Here is a 21,961-nt window from a genome sequence, read left to right on the forward strand (position 1 = left end):
GTTGTGCAAACTTTACTAAAATAAAGAACAAAATATGTGTCTAATTGAGACAGTTTAGCTATTCCTTGGTCAGTATTATTTATCTTTCCGTTTTTCAGCTCCACTGTTATTTCTATCCGTTCATATTGGCTGAACTTCACTCATTAAACTAGTTAACAGCTCTGTGGACAAGTGATGATGATGAAGATGATGATGAAGCTTGTGGATTCATTTATTTGGCAGTTGTTGATGATCAGGACACACGAGTAGCAAAAACAAAACCTTCACAAAGTATTGTGTTTACTGTATGTGAGAATGATTTCAAAAGTGGAATCAGCTTCTATTAAATAGAGATTTAAAATTATATCATTTATTTAAAGATACTTTACTGGAGGAACATGTCAGACATGTCCCCTCCTTCCCCCCTGGGATCTGCACCCCTGATCATGAATGGTTTGAAGTTCAGATGTTAGATTTTGGCTTTAATTTGCTTGGTTTGAATGGAATGTCAAAATATCAATTAACAGCTCTGTGGACAAGTGATGATGATGAAGCTTGTGGATCCGATTCATTTATTTGGCAGTTGTTGATGATCAGGACACACGGGTGGCAAAAACAAAACCTTCACAAAGTATTGTGTTTACTGTGTGTGAGAATGATTTCAAAAGTGGAATCAGCTTCTATCAAATATAGATTTTAAATTATATCATTTCTGTAAAGATTTTTGACTTTATTGGAGGAACATGTCAGACATGTCCCCTCCTTCCTCCCTGGGATCTGTCTGCGCCCCTGATGGCCTGATCATGAATGGTTTGAATTTCAGTTTGAATTTTCAATGTTAGATTTTGGCTTTAATTTGCTTGGTTTGTAACTTGGTAAGAAAATCAAGAAAATCAAAATATCGCTGGCAGTGGGTGATTCATTTATTTATTTATTCTGGCAGTGAAAGAGTTAAGGGAAAATACTGTATGAGTGACATTTAAGAAAACATGAGGCCCAATTATGTTTCTTATTCCTTTATTGTTATTTTGCCTCATGTTTTCTTAAATGTCACTCATACAGTATTTTCCCTTAACTCTTTCACTGCCAGAATAAATAAATAAATGAATCACCCACTGCCAGCGATATTTTGATTTTCTTACCTTTTCAAGTAGTCACAGAATATTTATCTCCAGTATGATGGATCCCCTGATGGTTGCTTATCATGGGGGTTTCACTGTGCTTTCGCAAAGAAAAAAAAAATAAGGTTAAGGATGATTTAATTTTAATATAGTACACAAATAGTGTAACTATCTGTGAAATATAACCCATTTATTTCATACAACTATGTATTGGGAAATTACCAAAATTTGTACAAAGTTATAGCCTATTGGTCTCAATATTTGTCACATTCAGCCCTGGACTTCACTGACTGTAGGGCTCACATTAATCACATTAGAATCACAGATTAGAGATTTGATGTATTTTCCCCTATTTTTTGTATTTTCACTATTTGAAATATAGTATTTCTTAATTATTAATAATTATAGCTTGTAGATTGGCTTTTTTCACCATTTTTTTTTTTTTAAATAATATTTTTTAACACATCGGGTGCCAGAGGTTTATTAAAATATTATACGTTAAGTGCCTGCATTTCTTCCATTCACTTACGTTGATACGTTTCGTGCTGTAGAAGCCCCGACGCGGAAGTGCATGTAAACAAGCGCGTGTGCAAGACGGCGGAGGGTCCCGACTAACGCCTGGAACAATAATATTTCCAACGTGATCCTCCATTGCAGAGTGATCGCCGATCGAAAACGGCTCGCTTCCACTACGTTAAAAAGAAATGGAGATATTAAAGCTTTTAGTCAAGGAGTTAACATTGGAGAGGCCGACCGGAAGGATTTTTGACATGGATCCTCTCCTTCTCAGAAACTCCTTGGATGATCCCAAAGTTTCGTTAGAGCGCCCCACGTGGGCCCCATCATGTATAAAAATAAAATTGGGTCAAAAACGGTCCGGACCGTTTTCGGCACTCCTCATTTGGATTATGAAAAACGGTCCGGACCGTTTTTGGCACTCATTGTGTTAAAAAGGAACAGTATCCCCAACCGACAGTGACAATATTTAGCCTATATATGGTTCTGTATCAGTGTATGAGTCAGTTTGAGCAGATTTCATTCTAATTGGCTACTATGACTGCCTATGAATTTCATGGTCCTGGGTAGGTCACCCTGGCCTGGCGGAGATCTGCCCTGTTGTGCGCAGCAGCACCAAAAACGTCTCAAACTATGTCAAACTGTCACATTCTATATGCTGAAATAAACTTCCCATTTGGATCATTGTTGACACACGAAGAGAACATGGATAGCCTATTGTTTGCAAAAGGATTTTATTTATTGTCTATCAGAGCGGTGAGATCACAGCCTCTCTCTACTTTTGCTTCTCCGTTACTTCCCAACCCTGCCTGCATTCATTTTTGATCTTAGATCACTTTTAGTTACTGAATAATTAGAAACCTATATTTTATCCCAGGTCTGCACATTTAAAACTACTCAGCAAGCCAAGAACCAAATACAAACAATACAGATGTCAGGATTATTAAATGAAGGGTCCACAACAAACAGGTTTAGATAGGATTTAATATGTTGACAGTCAACATCTGTGTTTCAATGTGAACAGACAGTTTGTCTCATCAGATGTCTCCCACTGAGCATTTTTCGCTCCAAAATATTATTTTAGACTAAATTAGACTAAATTTTAGACTAAAATCATAATAGATTATGTCTAAATGACTAGGCTGAAACCGGGTTATAACTGGTCTAAAAGTTAACGTTTTTTCAACGACTAGGCTTAGCATAGATGTTGAAACAACGTAATTTCAACAGCTATATATAGACAGCCTATATAGACGCTATAAAACACAGCTAATTGACGTCTAGGCTAAGCCTAGACGTTGAAAAAATGTTCACTTTTTGACCACTTTTAGACCCGATTTTAGACAGACGTCTAATAGCTGACTATGGCTCACTGGGTTGGATTGACGATCTTTCCCGTGAAAAGAATGTTGTCAGAGTCGGCGATGAGAACCATGAAGGGACGATTGAACTTCAGTTCAGGGACTCGGTGGAAGGACAGCGGCGTGATGCCGACCCCTGTAGCTCCAGACGCAGTCGCTCCGGTCTCGTCTACATCCAGCGTGGCTTGGTGCACGACCTGAACATAAACAATGATTATAGATCAGTGATTCTCACACTTCTTCATGTCAAGGACCCTCCAGTTTCATGGTATATGCATTAGGCCAAGGCCACGGTACCCCCATAACTAAGAGTTAAAAGGATCACTGGCTAATAAGCCAAATATGCCTTATTACATTATATATGAACTATTTCTAAAATAAATACAATATTTAAGGTGTTCTAAATGTTTTATTTTTGTTATTTAGAGGCCAATTATAATGTATTAATGCATATTTGGCTTATTATCAAGGGGTCCTTTTAAAGACCTGTAAAGGTCCATTTGGTTCCTAACTATCATTTAGCTGGGGGACCCCTCAAGGACCAAGTTTGAGAACCACTGGATTAGAGTGAATACAATGAATATTTATAAAGTCAACAATCAAACTTTACAAGTACAACCGTTATCCTTAACAAGCCATGTATCATGGTTCAATAGTGCAGTGGTTCTCAACATGGGGTCTGGGGACCCCCAGGAGTTCTTGGAGAGGGTTTCAGGGGGTCCCCAGAAAAATCAGTTTTAAAGAAAAGAGAATTTGACCTATCTTTCCTTATGTGGGGGTCCCTGGCACAAAATAATTTCAAATGGGGGTCTGCAGCCAAATATATCATCAATTTGGGGGTCCCTGACATGAAAATGTGTGAGAACCAGTGCTGCTGTAGTGTACATGCCAGTAGTCCATGTGTGAATGTGACAGAGTGAAACATGAGTCAGTAATCCAGGAATAGAACACAACATAAGGGTGTCAGGCTTGGTCAGTGTTGCCAGATGGGAAATGTTCAATTATCGTACCGGAGGCTTAAAATTATCCTATTTGAAAGAAAACTATCACACACAGCCAAAACAAAGAGGAATCACATGTGGAAATATGTCATTTCACAAATAAATTGCATATTTATTGTAAGAAACAACCTTGTTTGAGACTAAATCTTTGTGAGCTTGTAGATCTGCTATTTTCAAATGGCCAAAATGTATATAGGGCTGAAGTTGTTACTGTATGTTTTGTAATAAAATCTACAAAATCTACAAAGTAACTAAAGTTTTCAGATATTGTTTGTGGAATAAAAGTACAATATTTGCCTCTGAGATGTAGGGGAGTAGAAGTAAAAGTACTGACAAATATTGGAAATATTCCAGTAAAGTAAAAAACACCTAAACGTTTTACTAAAGTACAGTACTTGAGTAAATGTACTTTACACCAAAGCTCTTACCTCTGACACAGCCACATTGTCTGCAATGCCACTGAGATCAGCTGCAGCACCAAACACGTCTGTTATTCCCATCTGACGCAGCACAGCGTTCAGGTTCATCTTAGTCTTGATGGAAAACTTGGGAACAAATAAATTGTACTTCCTGAAAAGAAAATACAAAACACTTAAGGCTATGTATGACAAAATATTGTGAATGATCATGTTATTATAAGATCATTCTGGAATTCATTGATTCATCTCTGACTTTAAAGTGTTTTGTGAAAGTAATGCAAAAAGTCATTACTTGCCACATAAAGTAATATTCTAACATAAACATACCATTGGAAACCTTGAAAAGTGCTATATGAATGTCCTGTATTATTAGCTTTAATTTAACTTTAAATTTTGAATCTAATTTAAAAAACAACCACTTAACCTGACGTCCCAATTTTGCGCATGTCAAGTTTTCAAACATTCTTCAACAGTTGCAAATCTAAAGCTCACAACACGTCATGACACAGTGTGAGCTTGCAGATTGGCTATTTTGGAAGAAATGTGTAAAAAAAAGACAATTGAACATTTGTGAAAACCTTTGCAACAACGGTGCATTCAGCATGTTATTTAACCCATTAAGACCAGGAACGCATCTGTGTCATTTTAGATTTCTTTCACTATTAAAAAATAGCAGATATACAAGCTCATAGCTATGAGCTTGTAGATCTGCTATTTTTGAAAAATGTTGCTAATTTGTGCAAATCTTTGTATATATATATTTATTTTTTTAAACGAACATTTATAACTTAATCTTTGCTTCTGGGGGGGTCCCTGGAACAAAACATTTCTAGATATTTCTTTTTTTTTTTAAATATATATATATATTTCTTTAAATATTTCTTTAAAAAGAACTGTTAGGATTTAGAAAATATTTTTTGAATCGGCCTCAGGTCTTAATGGGTAAAAGCGTCATCATGTCAAACCTTGGCTTCATCCACTTGAGCCACTTGGCGTAGTGCATGGGACAGATGTGTTCCTCCAGCTCGGTCAGACCTGCGTCAGGCAGCATCAGCAGCATGGAGTAGGAGTTGTTGAAGGGTAAACGGAGGACAGTGGTGGTGATCTGCTGGTCATAGTAGACATCGAAGAAGTCCTCCGTGTTCATCATCTGGACTGGAACCTGCAACAACATAAACCATGTGGATCATTATTAGAAGAGACCGACCCATGACAGGGTTTTTTTGGGGTCCAATGCCGATCCCGACAAAACACTGCTGCTGCTCTACTCTGTTCACAGCGATGTAGTAGCTGTACTGTACGTATACCGTTCAGAACCCAGAGCGGAGCCGCAGCGCCCCGTATTAAACTTGCCACCAATGTTTTTATGAAGTATTTTGTTGATAGAACAACAGTTTGTTCATAGAAGCACCGTCATGACTTAGTGTCATGTAGTGGTGAGAAAAAACGTTAATTTCAGTGAACGAACGATTTCGTTCACGTTCACGGCAATGATTCGTTCAAATGATTCGTTCAAATGATTCGTTCATGTCTAATGAAAAATAACTCAACCGCACGTTGTCAGTCTGTCACGGGAACAGCCCGCCTTCCTCCCCTCCTGTGTACGGGGAGAGGAGGAGGGGGGGCATGAACGAAAGCGGGAACAACAGCTTCAGGAAGTGATTCCAAGCCAGTGTGAACAGGCTTGCCCATTGCTTTCTTCTATTTCTCCCTGATTTACATAAACATACTGTATTTCTATTGTTTATGTGGTTATTATCTTAATGAACAGTGAAAGTCAAACCATAACAATAGTGAACTATAAGATACTAAACAAAACAAATAGGTCTAATTAGTGGTTACCAAACAAACTAATAAAAAGCCATTCAGTAAGACAGTAGTGTTACCTGGGTTGCTGCATCCACATTAAACTGCTCCTCCTTGGTGTCTGCGGGGTCAAAGGGAGTCTGCCATTTTCCTGTTTGACAGAAAACAATGTAGAAACAACAATGACAATAGTGAGACGAGATTTAAATGAGGGAAGGTGACTGTAGCCATGAGTGTGTGTGGGGGGACCACTAGAGGTCTAAAGAAAAAAATGCTATCAAACCCCGTCACACATGGCCTAATCATACTGGGGGTCCTTGAAAAAGGTTGGAGATTAGTTGGAGATTAACCCTACCCATGGTTAGGTTGATAATAACTAGTTAACTGTTTTTATTTCTGTCTGGTATATGAATTGAATGACGGCTGAGAGATGACATTTCTTACCTTTGTAGTATATGTAACTAATGAGATACATGATTGTAGCAGGATCCAGGTTTTCCACTAGTTGGTCTATCTTGCCGTGGGTCTTGTCCCCTACATACTTGTTGATGGCAGCAGCACTCTCTGTGGGATTGGTAAAGTCCACATTGAACCCATCGGCCATGTAGGACTGACTCAGGGTCTGCAGGAACTCAGGCTGTGGCTTGAACTTATTGTCCACAAACGCAGCAGTTCCTGCACTGATGTCTTCTGATGAAGTCTTGTCCGCTGCGGTCATTAGTCCATGGAAGGCCTGGTCTACGTCAGCCTGGGTCAGTACGGAGCTGTTGAAGCCCAGACCACTGAAGAGCTGCTGGTGGGTTTGGCCCCGGGCCCCTACAGACAAGGCTGCCAGGGCCAGGCTGACACTTGCTGGTGAGAAGAAGACGTTCTTGCCTTGGTTGTCCGTCTGAGCGGCCAGTTGCCTGTACAGGTTGAAGGCAAAACCTTTGTTTGCTGATGTCACCTCGGAGAGGCTGTTTGCAGCCTGGTCTGCAGCGTTATCTGAAGGTGATGAATTAGATTTGTTAACCACTTAAACCTTTTACTTCCTCCTTGTACGACAAATAGCAAAGATATCTGATTTGCATTGTGAGCTTGTAGAACTTTTTTTTTTTTTAAAGAAAAATAACTAGAAAAATGTGCTCCTCGGAGCACAGGTCTCCGGCAGGCCAGGTAGTAGAAGTCAAACTTATAGCCAATCAGGATGGAATATGAAAAATCGGACAGATCCGCTATAATTTACGATTCTGACCCTATCGGTACATAACTCGAGCGGTGCTGAGTCGGTTCTGCCGGACTTCGCAACGTTCGGCACGGCTCGCTTGGCGGTGCCTTTCGTTGCTCGCTCACGTCCATCAGAAACAGCACGCCTCCGACGTTGTAACAGTTTTTTTGGCCAACTACTTCCTAACTTAATATTGGGGGCTGTTAGTCTGTTTTCACCAAACGGGCCAAGTGGTGCGCCTTGCTGGGGGCGAAAAAAACTTTACTAAAACCTAAATATATATAAAATAATTATTGTATGAAAAATAACAGTGTCATCATGAGAAGGATTTGATCCCGTGGCACAGAGATTGAGAGGTTCATGCTTAACGGTAACACCACGTGCCATATGGTATTCCTAGGGTTTGGGGAGTTATTTAGAGCGGTCCGCCCATGTGAGAGCCAGTTCCACGTGCGTCACAGAAGGGGAGTCGCCAATTCTTACTGAGACCGGGTGGGATAAGGCTGCACGAGTCTCGGCCATGCCTTTTATAATTGGCCTGGCGGAGACAAAAACTGTCAATTTGGCCCAAAATAGGGATGTCAGGGTTAATGTGGACATACATTCTTAATTAAATTGTTACATTGTGATCCCGATGGCCTTTGCTGCAAGTCACTCCCCTTCTCTCTCCACATTTCCTGTCAGGCTAAACAAAGGCATAAAAGCCCCAAAAATACATCTTTAAAAAAAGCTCTCTTACTGTACCTTCATGTCCTGCATGGTGATGACCTGTACCCACACACACCAGCGCTGATAGAATCCACACCAACACGGCTCCTTGCATCATGGTGAACTGAGGCAAAGGTTCAAAAGGTTCCCATCAGTCAATATTCACTCACTGTTAACTAAACAAACCTTTCAATCTAGAGCTACTCTGTCTGGAACCACCATGAATGTGTAGCCTACTAGTCCAGGGGTTCTCAACCGTGAGGATATTGCAAGTGGGACCCCAAATTAAATAAACTGGCAAAACACGAAGATTATAAAGGTCGGGTCAAGTGATATACTTTGTTAAATCAAAAGTTGTTTTTGTTAAAAGGTTAAGGCACGGTGATAGTGATCATACAGACTCTCTAGCACTCTATAGTATAGAGTGTTTGTTCAGTAACAGTGGTCTCCCTGTCTCTCCAACTCTTTAATAAACAGAATATACATTTTCAGGTGGTTTGCCATTTTTAGCCAATCAGGAGAGAGTACCCATTTATCAGCTTAAATGTTATAGTGTTCCAGTTCCAATTGTGTGTCATCACTGCTAATCTCACTTGTTTCACCTGTATATCCCGTGTGAGTTCTCTCTCCTCATTGGATCAAATTGGAATCCCGAACCAGAAATGTCATTGAGCTGATGACACTGGGAAACTGCTGTTACTGAACAAACACTCTATAGCAGGGGTATAGGCAACCTTAGGCACGGTGCCAACGTTGGCACAGGGGAGGGTGATCACTGGCACCCTGGCATAAGTGTGAGAGAGAGGTTTTTTATTTTAAAATTAAATATCAAAAAAAAGTTTAGTCAGTTAAATGAAGTCTCCTCACATCTATATACAAATGACATCCTGCACATAATTCTACATTCATTCAAACCTAACTCTGACTGGGTAGGCAGTCTGGGAGATAGGTGGGTTATTGCTCTGAGTTTAATGATCTTTACATCCTGATGTGAAAGAAAATGTTTCTAAAAAAGAAGAAAATAAAGGCTGTTATGTTATATAGCCTATATGGACAATCAAGATCAGATGGAAATATTACATTTTGATGTGGTGTCATAATTAAACTTAATAGTTGATATGGCACACTGACTATCAAGAAAATGAAAACTTGCCACTTCATGTCAAAAGGGTTGCCATCCCCTGCTCTATAGCAATGATTAATATCAAAATAAGGAGCTATTTAAAATGTATTTAAAAACAAATCACTTACCCAACCTTAAATGATAATATAACATTCATATTATAAACACAATATGTAAAGAAAAATATTCATGGTGCTTTTTTTCTTTAAAACCTTGTAAAGTGAATGTGATAGTGATAAATATGAACTTAAAGTTATACAATAGTTCCATCGATCCGGAACACAACCGATCGATTGATCATAAAAATGCTCTGAAAATGAACACAGCCACTTGATAGCTGCCGTGTTAAGTGGTCAGATGTGTGGACCGACAAATCTTTAGAGATTTTCAAATGGGCCCTGATACAGACAAGGCTGAGAAGGTCGAAGAACCACTGTGTCATTTTAGCTATATTTATTTTATACTTTGGCTATTCAAAAATAGCAGATATACAAGCTCATAGCGCAGCACAGAGTGCCGTGCTACGAGCTTGTAGATCTGCAATGTTTTTGAAAAAAAAACATTTGTGCAAATCTATATAATAATATTATATAATAATAATAGAATATATATATATTTTTTTTTAAATTAACTTTTTATTGTTGAAAAAAAAACGTATGTTGCTATAATATCAGTGGTGCTCAAACTTTTTTCATGTCAAGGACCCCCAAAAATGTATATCAATTCAAATATTTTCACGATTTTTTTCAAAAATAGCAAAAATAGCAGTATATAGCAGTATATAGCAGTATGTGCTATTTTTGAATAGCCACAGAAATCTTAAAATGACACAGATGCGTTCCCGATCTTAATGGGCTAAATTCAAGATCCCAATGTCAATGCTGGCCAAGACCTCAATAACCAAGTATCATAAAAGGCAAAGCTGAAACAGGTAAATTACATGGCAGTGTCATTCAAAGAAAATGACAGATTTTCAAGTAAAAGTGATTTAATTAAAAAAGTCAATTATTTTCGGTAAGCAATACATTATAAGTTGGCCTGATGACTTAATTTGAAGTACAGTAGTACATTACTCACCTTCCTAATGTGAAGACACCTCACCACAGACTGCTGAGAGACAGACAACTCCTCTTTTAACAACTGATCTGATCCACTGCACTTTGACATGTTTATTTGCCAATATGTACCTCTCCTACAGTATTTGCTTTGCCTCTGTATTTATTCTGTGTAATGATTACTGTTAAGCTATCATGCATGGAATCATGGCTGAAAATGCAACAGGAATGGTCAGGTAGCCATACTCTTAAACATATCTGTAGTCTCTACTGTATATCATATACATAAATGTTCTAAACATTGTAAAATACTTCTACAGAAGTATTTTAATCTGGATGAAGACAGGGGTTTAAAGCAGTACCTTTATTATGAGGTCATTGGGGTTTATGTATAGGACAACGTTGTTGTGTAAATCTGTGACTCATGACTTTTTTCCCATTAATCATAATAGAGGCAAAAGTTTGTAGTAATCGTGATATTGATTTGAAGTCATATCGCCCAGCTCTATTGTTTAGTCTCGCACAGCCAGGCGATGGTGTCAGGGGTTATAGGTCACTTTTCTCCTTCCTTGCTTGTTTAAAGGTACGCCTACTGTCTCTTCCTGAATAAACAACTACATTTACATCACAACTAGAAAAAGTTCTCCTCTGAGCACAGGTCTCCACCAGGTTAGGCAGGTTATTGTGGGCCAGCAATGTTCGGAATTCGCCAAAATCTGACAGATCCGTCTTTATCACATGACCATAGAGATACTGTGTTTTGCAACGATCGGCCTGCTGGTGGCGCTATGATAGGCCGATGTGAAAAATGCAGGGAAGAGGTTTTTCCTTGGCCTCTAGGTGCATCGGTGCAGTTATAGGTGAAAACGCAAATCGGCCTGTTATAGCGCCACCATGAGGCTGATTTGAAAAAGAAAATCTGCTGGCATTTCTTCCTCGGCCTAGTGGGAATGTGCGCGCAAAGTTTCACGGCAATCGTACGCTGCGTTTATGATTTGAGGCATTTTGTTCAAAACGGACCAATCCTGCAAACTTTGGAAGTCGATCTTAGCCAATCAGGATGGAATATGAAAAATTGGACAGATCTGTCTTGATCTCATGACTATAGAGATAATGTGTACCGATTTGTGTGATGTTTGGACAAAATCTGTAGGAGTAATATAAACAAATGTGTTTTGCAAAAATCTGTGTCCTGGTGGCGCTATAACAATTTGGGGCAGATATTCTGCTCTGGCATCCAAGGAGTGTGTGTGCACAGTTTCCCTTCGATCGGGATAACGGTGCCGGAGATTAGCTGCTCACAGACGGACGGACACACGGACGGACGGAATGGGTGCAAAACATACTGTAGTCTGGGCCACGCCTTCGGCCTGGCGGAGTAATGCTTATATTAGCCAGCATGTGTGGCATCCCAGCTGCGTCTATTATTACATTGCTGCATGTTCACACAGGTTCAGCTACAGGGGACACTATGATATTTCACTACCAAAGCATCAGATGTCTGCTTGTCTGCCTGCCTGCCTGTCTGCCTGCCTGCCTGCCTGCCTCAGGCTGTCTGCCTGCCTGCCTGCCTGCCTGCCTGCCTGCCTGCCTGCCTGCCTGCCTGCCTGTCTGTCTGTCTGTCTGTCTGTCTGTCTGTCTGTCTGTCTGTCTGTCTGTCTGTCTGTCTGTCTGTCTGTCTGTCTGTCTGTCTGTCTGACCTGACCTGACCTGACTAGACCTGATGACGATGTACTGTAACAAACACACTGAATATCAAAGCCTTATTAGCCAGACAGTCACTGAGTTTGCAGACTGTAATGTGTGCCCTGTATGCTGTTAAAGACTTTGAAAGGGACTAAAGCATATTTTGAATACATATATTAAAGATACAGTAAAAATTACAGATACATATACATTTTTTAAATAGAAAAAAAAGACAATCACATATTATGTAGTATTGGAACATGTAGCGAAACGAGTCCATACCCAGAGAACCTCAACTACAGTACTTGCAGACTTGGCAACAATGGTGTACTGTATGTAGGGTGATGTCACACCTGGCCTGAGTCAGCTGGGTGTGACTACACACCTGTTGTGTATGTAATAGATGTACACAGAACAGTGTTGATTTTGACAGCACATTTTGATTCAGTTTTAGTCGTAGTCTTTTGAATCAAATTCCATTTAGTTTGAGTCATATTTTAGTAATCTGAAAGGTTTTAGTTTGTCTAGTTTGAATCAACTAAATATCATATGATTATATACATTTTAGCCAAAATACATTTTAGTCGACTGAATCAAATGTAGATTTAGTTGACTAAAATGTATTTTGGCGGTGCCTTGATGGCGTCATAATGGCAGATTTTACACTTGGCTGCATGATGAAAATAGCCGATCTACAAGCTTGTGAGCTTGTAGATCTGCTATTTTCAGAGTGGTAACCGCCTTCCATTCCGACATCTCGCCACTCCGACTAGTGGCTTCCGCGTGCGGTTAGGGTTAGGGTTAGGTATAGGGTTCGTTAACGTCTGAAAGGCGACATGTAACCTTTCAGAGCGCAACACCCGAGTTCTACTGGATCTCTTCTCCACTAGTTCCTCCCTAACATCTAGTCTAGTTTTTATTTGTTGACGACATTGTCAATATATTTAGTCTTAGTTTTAGTCATCGTAGCTTAGTTTTTATTTAGTTTTTGACCAGTGAAAAAAGGTAGTAGAACATTTTTCGTCATAGTTTTAGTCGACGAAATCAACACTGTATGTACACAGATTATGAATCAGTCATCCATCCCCACATGTATGTAATAGAAGTACACAGGATGTAAAAAGTGTTTTTTTTTATAGATTTTTCCACAGACAACACAAAACGCAGACAAACTAAAAAGGGGAACTAAACCATCAGTAGTGTTCCGTGTAATATAACAGCCATGTAAACCATGCCATAATGCTCATAATATAGCACATAAAATGACACAAGCACCTTGATATGTTTACACGGTATGGTAATCACTCCATAGATAAGAAACCATATCCACCATTTCCCCAATTATCAGAGTCTTATCCAGAAGAGAGAGGGGGGAGAATGGGGAGGGGTGTTAAAGGGATAGTTCACCCCCAAACTTACTTATTTTCTATGGATTAGTCACCCCATGGAGACTTGAATTCATGGATATTTTTATTGTTTTTGTCTCATTCCTAAGACAATAATTTGATGACCGGCAGCGGATCCGGTAGGAGACACAAAGACCATATCCACAAAACGATATCCACGAATTAAAGTCTCCATGGGGTGACTAATTGATAGAAAAAAAGTCGTTTTGGGGGTGAGCTATCCCTTTAAGTCAGGGGTCTTCATGTTTTCAGGCCAAGGACCCCCTAGCTGAGAGAGAGATGAAGCAGGGACCCCCTACTCTATATTGTATAAAATTGTGTTTCGGATTATTATTTTTTTTTACGTAGTCTGCTATTTTTTCCCTCTACATCTATAGCCTCTTTGCCAAAAATAGCCGATCTACAAGCTCTCAACGCCTCGCAGCGCGAGGCGTTGAGAGCTTGTAGATCTGCTATTTTCGGCTAATGTTCCCCTCAGAAAAGCAATTGTGGTTAATGTAATAGTGGTTCATGTAAAAAAAAAAAAAACATCCTATCACACAAAGATTTGGTGGACCCCCTATAGTAGCTCTGAGGACCCCCTGTTGAAGACCCCTGCTTTAAGTACAGTACTTAAGTACTAGTAAATGTACTTAGTTATACTTTCCACCGAACAGCTGTCCGTCCAGAGCACAGAGCTGGCGGAGGAAGCCTCGGTTGGGGATGACGCCCCGGTTGTCCTTGACGGCGCAGATAGCCTCCACCAGGCCCAGGTTCTGCCTCAGCATCAGATAGGCCAACACCAGCGTGGCAGAGCGACTCACCCCTACATGGCAGTGCACCAGAACTCTGCCTGCAGCACACACACACACACGCACACACACACACACACACACACACACACACACACACACACACACACACACACACACACACACACACACACACACACACACACACACACTTTAGACCAGGGCTTCTCAAAGTGGGGTCCTTGAGGGGGGTTCAAGGGGTTCCCCAGCAAATTGAGGAACAGTTTAATGACTTAACCCTTTAAGACCTGGGGCGATTCTTAAAAAAAATCTAAATCTCAACAGTTTTTTGAAAAAAATCTGGAAAATATTTTTTCGAGATTTTTCAAAAATAGCAGATCTACAAGCTCGTAGGGTTAGCTTGTAGATCTGCTATTTTTGAATAGCCCAAAGAAATCTTAAAATGAGACGCAGATGCATCCCCGGTCTTAATGGGTTAAGAACTATTTCAAGAAATAGCTAAAAGAGCATTAGGTCTCAATAGCTCACATTACACTGTCAAACTGAACAGCATTCATCTGTGCATTTTAACCACTTAAAACCGCAATGGAAACGAGCTGTAAGCTTTATTGTGTTGTCCTGTTGTTTATGGTGGGTCAGATGTATGTATGTGACATACAGTATGATTTTATTTCATGATCAATAAAGACATCAATCAATCAATCAATCCTATAGTTGACTGGAGTCCCCCATGCCTCTATACCAGCGTTTCCCAACCGCCATTCCGCGGCCCTTTACTGAGAGAGCTGGGTGTGTGAACATCGTTTGATGAGTAATGTGACTCCAGTCTGTCTTACCGGCTACACTCTCTTCTGTTCTGTTTTGTTTTGTCTTGTGTGTGACTGCTGTAAGCGTCCATGTTAATGATGAGTACGTTTCCCTTGTGAGAACAATACAGGTTGATCTTATCATTGATAGCCGCTTCAGAAAACACTGCCCTTCCTCTTTGCCTGGCCTACGTGTTGTCAATTAGTTGTATGAGCTCTTGTCTTATATTAAGGACTTGTCTTAGTACTGTCTTCCTACTTTGTCTCATCTGTTTAAGACAGTAGGAAGCTGATATATTGCACTTTTACCTTAGCGCTAGGTATACTCTTAGTTGCTTGTTTTAGAAGAGAATGCACTTCAGACTTCTGGTGATTAGTAGTTTTCGTTCCCTACCTACTGTATGTTGAATGCACTTATTGCAAGTCGCTTTGGATAAAAGCGTCTGCTAAATGACTGTAATGTAATGTAATAGAGTGTTTGTTCAATAACAGGCGTCTCCCTGTTTCTCCAACTATTTAGTAAACAGAAAATACATTATCAGGTGGGATGCAAATTTCATCCAATCAGGAGATCTTGTGAAAACAACAAAAACTATGGAACTTGTTGCACCAAAACAGATTTCATCCTCGTCTTTACACCTGAGTGTAAACCTGCTATGTTGACATAATAAAGATGATTGTGACGGTGTCTCACCTCCTCCACTGAGAGCTCTGTGAATGAAGTCTGAGGCCATCTGGAAGTTGCCACTCATGTCGTAGTCCATGGCGTCGCGGGCATCGATGCCCATGTAGGTGACGCCCATGCTGCCATAGATGGCGGGCGCCTCTCTGCCTTTTCTGTGAGCCGCGTTCAGGACGTGGGTGATACGATGCTGGGACAGATCAGCCCGGTTCTCTGCACTGTGTCTGCAACACACAACATTATTTATTTTGTACATGCAGGTAAAAATACAATAAAAACCTATAACAAATAGCAATGAATGCCATAATATATTATAAAAAAAGACAAAATAAACAAAAAAATATGATCATTGCTCACACTTAAACATGTTCCAAAAGGAGTAGGAAGAAGTTAAGACGTAAAATTAAGTACGCAGCATCGCTGTCAAATAATGGTGGAGTAGAACGTCTAATATTTACCCTGAGATGCAGTGGAGAATAAGCATAAAAGGTAAGTAAAGAATTGTACTTAGGTACAATACTTGAGTAAATGTATACTTAGTTACATTCCATTCCATTGACTAAGTATCCGTTATTTGATGAAAAGATAGTGGCAGGCGTCTCCAATTAGCCTACAACACTCTACTACTACTACAGCCTGCTGTTCACTGGAGATTCAGAAGGCAATTTCAGCCATTTGACAGTTAAGAAAATAGCCCTTTTCCAGGGACTTGAGGTGAGATCTAAGCTGCCTGGCCTGCTGACAGCTGTAAATAAAGATGATGTATGAAAGGTATCAATAGGCATCAGTGGAAACGCTGAGATTCTTCTATGTAAGTTCCCTTTGTGGAATGCACCTTAGCAGATCTGCAGTTACACATCCAGGATCTAAAGCTGATTTATGATCAGATCCTCTTACACACTGTTGGAGTTGGTCCAGATGTACCGGACAGTTGGTTGAACAGAGCCTACTTAAAGGTACATGATATGTATTTGTTCAAATAAGTGTTAAATAGCTCTATATTCGTTTGCTCAGTAACAGGGGTCTCCCCGTCTCTCCAGCTCAGTAACAGAAAATACATTTTCAGGTCCGGATACCAATCTTATGGAATCAGGAGAGACACTTCCCTGGAAGTGATAAAACAAATACAGTAAATGAGCAGACACAGTTGGAGTTGGACCCACAGTATTGAGCTGTATTGATTGGAACAATATAAAAACTGAGGCTGATAAAAGGGCTTGAATAATAATACATCGGTGAACCAACTAATGTTTGCCAAAGCTCTGGAGAGACGGGGAGAGCACTGTTCACTGAACAAACACTATAGCAATGATTACCACCAGAATATAGAGCTTTAAAGGGATAGTTCATCCATTTTCTATCCACCTATTGGAGAATTCATGGATTTTTTTTTTGTGTGTCATTCCTAAGCCAATAATTTGATGACCAGTGGACCAGTGTATGCAGCGGTTCAGGTAGGAGACACAAAGGAGACTCTTTGTGTCTCCTACTGGAATCGCTGCCGGTCATCAAATTATTGGCTTAGGAATGAGACAAAAACAAAAAAAAATACCCATGGCATATTTTCTCAACTAAACCAGTCCTGTGGATTCACTTACTGGTCTCCAATGTAAAGTCTGGACCAGACTTCTTACTTTCTGGTCTCTAATGTGAAGTCTGGACCAGACTTCTAACTTACAGCAGGGGTCTTCAACCTTTTCAGACCAAGGACCCCCTAGCTGAGAGAGAGATGAAGCAGGGACCCCCCTCTATATTGTATCAAATTGTGTTTCAGATTAAACTACTTTTTTTGTTTACTTGGTCTGCTCTTTTTCCCCTCTACACCTATACCTCTTTGCCAAAAAATAGCAGATCTACAAGCTCTGCTATTTTTGGCCAAAGTTCTCCTCAGAAAAAGGGATGCTAGAGTTCAAGTGGTTAAGGTAAAAAAAAAATCCTATACACAAAGATTTGGCAGACCTGTAGTAACTCTGAGGACCCCCTAGGGGTCCAAGACCCCCTGTTGAAGACCCCTTACTTACTGGTCTCCAATGTAAAGTCGGGGCCAGACTTCATCAGCGTGGCTGACGATGGCTCTCCCGGTGAAGAGCAGCCTCTCCAGCTCCACCACGGCCAGGCCAGGAGAGCTCAGGTCGATCTCCACTTTGCGAGGAGGCGGTCTGTCGTTCCAGGAGGCAGGGAGCTTGGAGGTGTAGGAGGAGGACATGGTGGATCTTCTGTCTTCTTCTTCTTCTTCTCTGGCTGCAGGGAGACGTCAGTACGGCCGTTTATCTACGTCCCAAAATCAAAGAAGCAGAAATCTATTCCATCTATTAAATTAACCTTGTTTTGTGGAAGAGTTTTAGTTCATTTCTACAAGTGGTCCGGCTGAACGGCCATGGTCAGTCAGATCAGAATGAGTGAAACAGAAACAGGTGTATTTTAGTCTCAGGAGGCTGTGCTTCACTTTCAACCCCCCCACCCCACACGCGCGCGCACACACACACACACACACACACACACACACACACACACACACACACACACACACACACACACACACACACACACACACACACACACACACACACACACACACACACACACACACACACACACACACGAATTGCTGGCCCACAAATCACACTAATGATTGCTCTTGCCAGTGGTGTAAAGTAACATTTAAGTACATTTACTCAAGTACTGTACTTCAGTACTAGGAATGAGAAGACCGTACTATAACTTGGAGGTATTTTCACTTTGCTGGAGTATTTCCGGTTTTCTGTACTTTTACTTCTACTCCACTACATCTCAGAGGCAAATATTATGCTTTCACTCCACTACAATTATTTGAAAACTTTAGTTACTAGTTACTTTGTAGATTTTGATTATTATTACAACACATACATTACCTTCAGCCCTACAACATTTCGGCCATTTGAAAATAGCAGATCTGCAAGCTCACAATGTGTCATGATGCGACACATTGTGAGCTTGTAAATCTGCTATTTTCAAAGGATTATTATACATTTGAAAACTTGTGAAATTGGACATTCTGCATAATGAGTACTTTTACTTTTGTACTTTAAGTATATTTCGATACCAATACTTTTGTACTTTTACTCAAGTACATTTTGAATTCCGGACTTCTTCTTATAACAGAGTATTTCCACATGGCAGTATTGATACTTTTACTTAAGTAAATAAAATGTGTACGTTTTCCACCACAGGCTCTTGCAGCATGCTGCACAATGTTGCAAGAGCCTGTGTTAAAGCTTCATCGCATCAAAATAGCTTCCTATTTAAAGACCTGAATGCAGGCTGGCCAGAGATACTGTGTGGTGGGGCCGTGACCACACACACACACACACACACACCTAACACACACACACACACAGAACAAATCAAAAAGGTATGTATATTCAGAACTGAGTGGTGCCGATGTGCATGTTTCATATTTTAACTTAATGATGAATCAAAGTTTAACAAAGTGGAACACTGACACAGTGGACGGTATGGTATTAGATCAAACAGACTATCAGCGTGTCAGCCAGAAAATAGCCCAAAATAGGGATGCCAGGGTTAAAGGAGTAGTTCACCCAAAAAAATGACTTATTTTCTATCAATTACACACCCCATGAAGCCTTGAATTCATGGAGATTTTAGTTTTTGTCACATTCCTAAGCCAATAATTTGATGATCGGCGGAGGAGACTCAAAGAGTCTCCGTTGAGGAATGTGACAAAGAAAATTATAATAATTGTATTCAAGGCTGGGGTGTGTAATTGATAGAAAATAAGTAATTGTTTGAGTGAACTACTCAAATACTTGTGAACGCATACTTTAATACGCAAACGCATACTTTAATGCGTTTTGAAAATAAATCTAAATCAGCATAAAATAACATTGACTTGAACACAGTTTAAAAAATATCCTGACATTTAATTATTTTTCCATTTTCTGAGCTGTTATTTTTTTTATAGTCGTCAGGCAGATTCCCATCATGTGTTGAAACATGCATTACATCAGAAACATATACAGGCCTCAAGATCCTGTTCTTGTATTTTCAAGATGATTCTTCTTTCTTTTTTTTTACATGTATTTCATGTTATACAAATATATGCCCGATAATATTGAAGTGATGTTGTGTGACGGTGATCCACCTAAACACAAGACAAATATGAAATTAGGTTTTCTTCCATGCAAACTGGGTGACCTTATTTATTTACCTAATGCTACAAAAGAACCCCCCGCATATGGCACTCTGTTTTTCTAAATCAATATATCAAGCATGAACCTTGTTTAACACAAGACTAAGGAAAGGAGGGGTGTCGCAAAGTAGACTTCATATAATAATAATAATACTAATAATAAGTTGATCAGTTTTATAGTCATACCAATATCTAGACCAAATTGTGGGACCCAAGTTGATACACACATAAAATAATTCTCAACTCATGGAGTATGTTGTTCTAGGTATGTGTAAGAATGCCATTTCATTTCCTACAATGATAAAAATAAAGTGTGAATCTAGGTCTACACCTGCGAGGCAGCTTGCACAAAGCTTGCACAAGCTGCAGTAATTGGGACAGGGTTTGATCTTCAGGGTGCTCCCACACTCATCACCCAGGATCCAGGCCCCGAAATCATGGACAGTACATTGTCATTGCGTTGCGTCCTCAATTTGACAAGAGATTAGCTTTAATATACTTAGGTGCCGGACTGATAATCAATGGCGGGAGATTAAAGAAATAATAAAAATCATCGTGTCCACTGTTCCTATGTTGATTTGGAATAATCATCGTGTCTATTGTTCCTATGTTGATTTGGAATACTATAAGTGATTGCGTGTTTGACAGGCGGGTGACAACACAGAACAGGTCAATAACAAAAGGATCAGGTGACATTTCCTATGGCTTGTGTGTGTGTGTGCGTGTGCAGCCTGATCTCACACAATTTAGTAAACATTGCACGGACCCAGTGCATGTCATTCCGTGCATAGCCGACTAGAAAACCCGAAAATCTGTGCATATGTACGGCGAGTCCCACAGTGGGCGTAAACGGTTGCAACCCGGAAGCAGAGCAGTCCCCACAACATGAGTTACCATTCTGTGTGTCATAACTCAAACGGCGCTGAGTAGGCTCAAGCGAACGTCGCGACGTTCGGGACGGCAACTCGTTCGCTTTAGCTCACTCTGTGGTCCCTCACGTGGCTCCAGTTCGCTTGAGACTGCACGCCTCCGAAATGGTTTAGTCCAGGGGTCTTCAACAGGGGGTCCGGGACCCCAAGGGGGTCCTCAGAGCTACTATAGGGGGTCCGCCAAATCTTTGTGTGATAGGATTTAGTTTTTTTTACATTAACCACTTGAACCCTAGAATTCCTTTTCTGAGGGGAACATAAGCCGAAAATAGCAGATCTACAAGCTCTCAACGCCTCGCAGCGCTATTTTTGGCAAAGAGGCTATAGGTGTAGAGGGAAAAAAGAGCAGACTAAGTAAAAAAAAAAACTTAAATCTGAAACACAATTTTATACAATATAGAGTAGGGGGTCCCTGCTTCATCTCTCTCTCAGCTAGGGGGTCCTTGGCCTGAAAACGTTGAAGACCCCTGGTTTAGTCAATGGAGGAGATGCGAGGCAGCTATGCACGGATTTTCTGGGTTTTCTAGGGGTCTATGCACGGAATGACACTCTGTGCCATGTATACTAAGTTGTGTGAGACGGGGTTGGTGTGTGACATGTAGTGACACATGGCTGAGGTGAGCGCTGATCCTGAAGACACAAAGAGACGGTCTGAATCTGTGCCCGAGAGACAGTGAAGGCCTGATTTATGCTCCGTCGCATCCACTGTGTTGCATCACGGCCAAAATAGCCGGCCGGCCCTACGAGCTCACAATGTGTCGCCTATGTTGACACTATTCTGTATTGCTGCTGGCCTCGCTGAACCAAAGTCACAACTAGTGTTTTTGTCTCTAGGTGACAGAGACGACTGCAAAGCAGTCAACAGAGTACAGTGTGAGCTATATTCATTCATTGTATGAAATGCACACACACAAATATGTTTTAACCCATTAAGACCGGGAACGCATCTGTGTAACCACTTTATCCATATTTTATACTTTGACCATTCAAAAATAGCAGATCTACAAGCTCATAGCGTGGCATGTGAGCTTGTAGATCTGCTATTTTTGAGAAATCATGAAAATTTGTGCAAATATTTCTTTTTTAAATGAAAGCGAACTTTTTTTTTCTCAAATCTTTGCTTCTGGGGGGTCCCTGGAACAACATATTTTGAGATGGGGGTCCACGGCCAAATGCATATCATTTTTAGACATGTATTTGGCTGCGGACCCCCAT

At 40.4% G+C, this 21,961-nt stretch overlaps 2 protein-coding genes across 2 annotated transcripts; both read right to left on the reverse strand.

Annotated features, from left to right (window-relative positions):
- Positions 1-2,604: 2,604 nt before the first annotated feature.
- Positions 2,605-8,239, reverse strand: LOC311043826 (alpha-1-antitrypsin-like protein GS55-MS). Its single transcript, XM_084055198.1, has 6 exons — positions 8,155-8,239; positions 6,648-7,187; positions 6,284-6,354; positions 5,363-5,559; positions 4,407-4,548; positions 2,605-3,174 (listed from the first exon to the last, which is right to left on the reverse strand). The coding sequence occupies exons 1-6, from the start codon at positions 8,234-8,236 to the stop codon at positions 2,986-2,988; spliced, it is 1,221 nt and encodes a 406-aa protein (XP_083911324.1). The 5' UTR covers positions 8,237-8,239; the 3' UTR covers positions 2,605-2,985.
- A 5,618-nt stretch (positions 8,240-13,857) lies between these two features.
- Positions 13,858-18,027, reverse strand: LOC311043763 (dual specificity protein phosphatase 26-like). The gene is made up of 3 exons (XM_084055123.1): positions 17,650-18,027; positions 15,641-15,852; positions 13,858-14,220 (listed from the first exon to the last, which is right to left on the reverse strand). The coding sequence occupies exons 1-3, from the start codon at positions 17,832-17,834 to the stop codon at positions 14,021-14,023; spliced, it is 597 nt and encodes a 198-aa protein (XP_083911249.1). The 5' UTR covers positions 17,835-18,027; the 3' UTR covers positions 13,858-14,020.
- Positions 18,028-21,961: the final 3,934 nt, after the last annotated feature.

This window comes from Gymnoscopelus microlampas (genome assembly GCF_963454915.1).
Source record: "Gymnoscopelus microlampas genome assembly, chromosome: 4".
Lineage (NCBI taxonomy): Eukaryota > Metazoa > Chordata > Actinopteri > Myctophiformes > Myctophidae > Gymnoscopelus > Gymnoscopelus microlampas.

Coding starts and splice junctions, on each gene's coding strand:
- LOC311043826 (XM_084055198.1), bottom strand. CDS start 8,236: ATGATGCAAGGAGCCGTGTTGGTGTGGATTCTATCAGCGCTGGTGTGT. Junction 5,560..6,283: donor ATGTGGATGCAGCAACCCAG/GTAACACTACTG, acceptor ATGTTGTTGCAG/GTTCCAGTCCAGATGATGAA. Junction 3,175..4,406: donor ACAATGTGGCTGTGTCAGAG/GTAAGAGCTTTG, acceptor GTTTATGTTCAG/GTCGTGCACCAAGCCACGCT.
- LOC311043763 (XM_084055123.1), bottom strand. CDS start 17,834: ATGTCCTCCTCCTACACCTCCAAGCTCCCTGCCTCCTGGAACGACAGA. Junction 15,853..17,649: donor CGACTTTACATTGGAGACCA/GTAAGTAAGGGG, acceptor TGTGTGTTGCAG/ACACAGTGCAGAGAACCGGG. Junction 14,221..15,640: donor CAGAGCTCTCAGTGGAGGAG/GTGAGACACCGT, acceptor TGTGTGCTGCAG/GCAGAGTTCTGGTGCACTGC.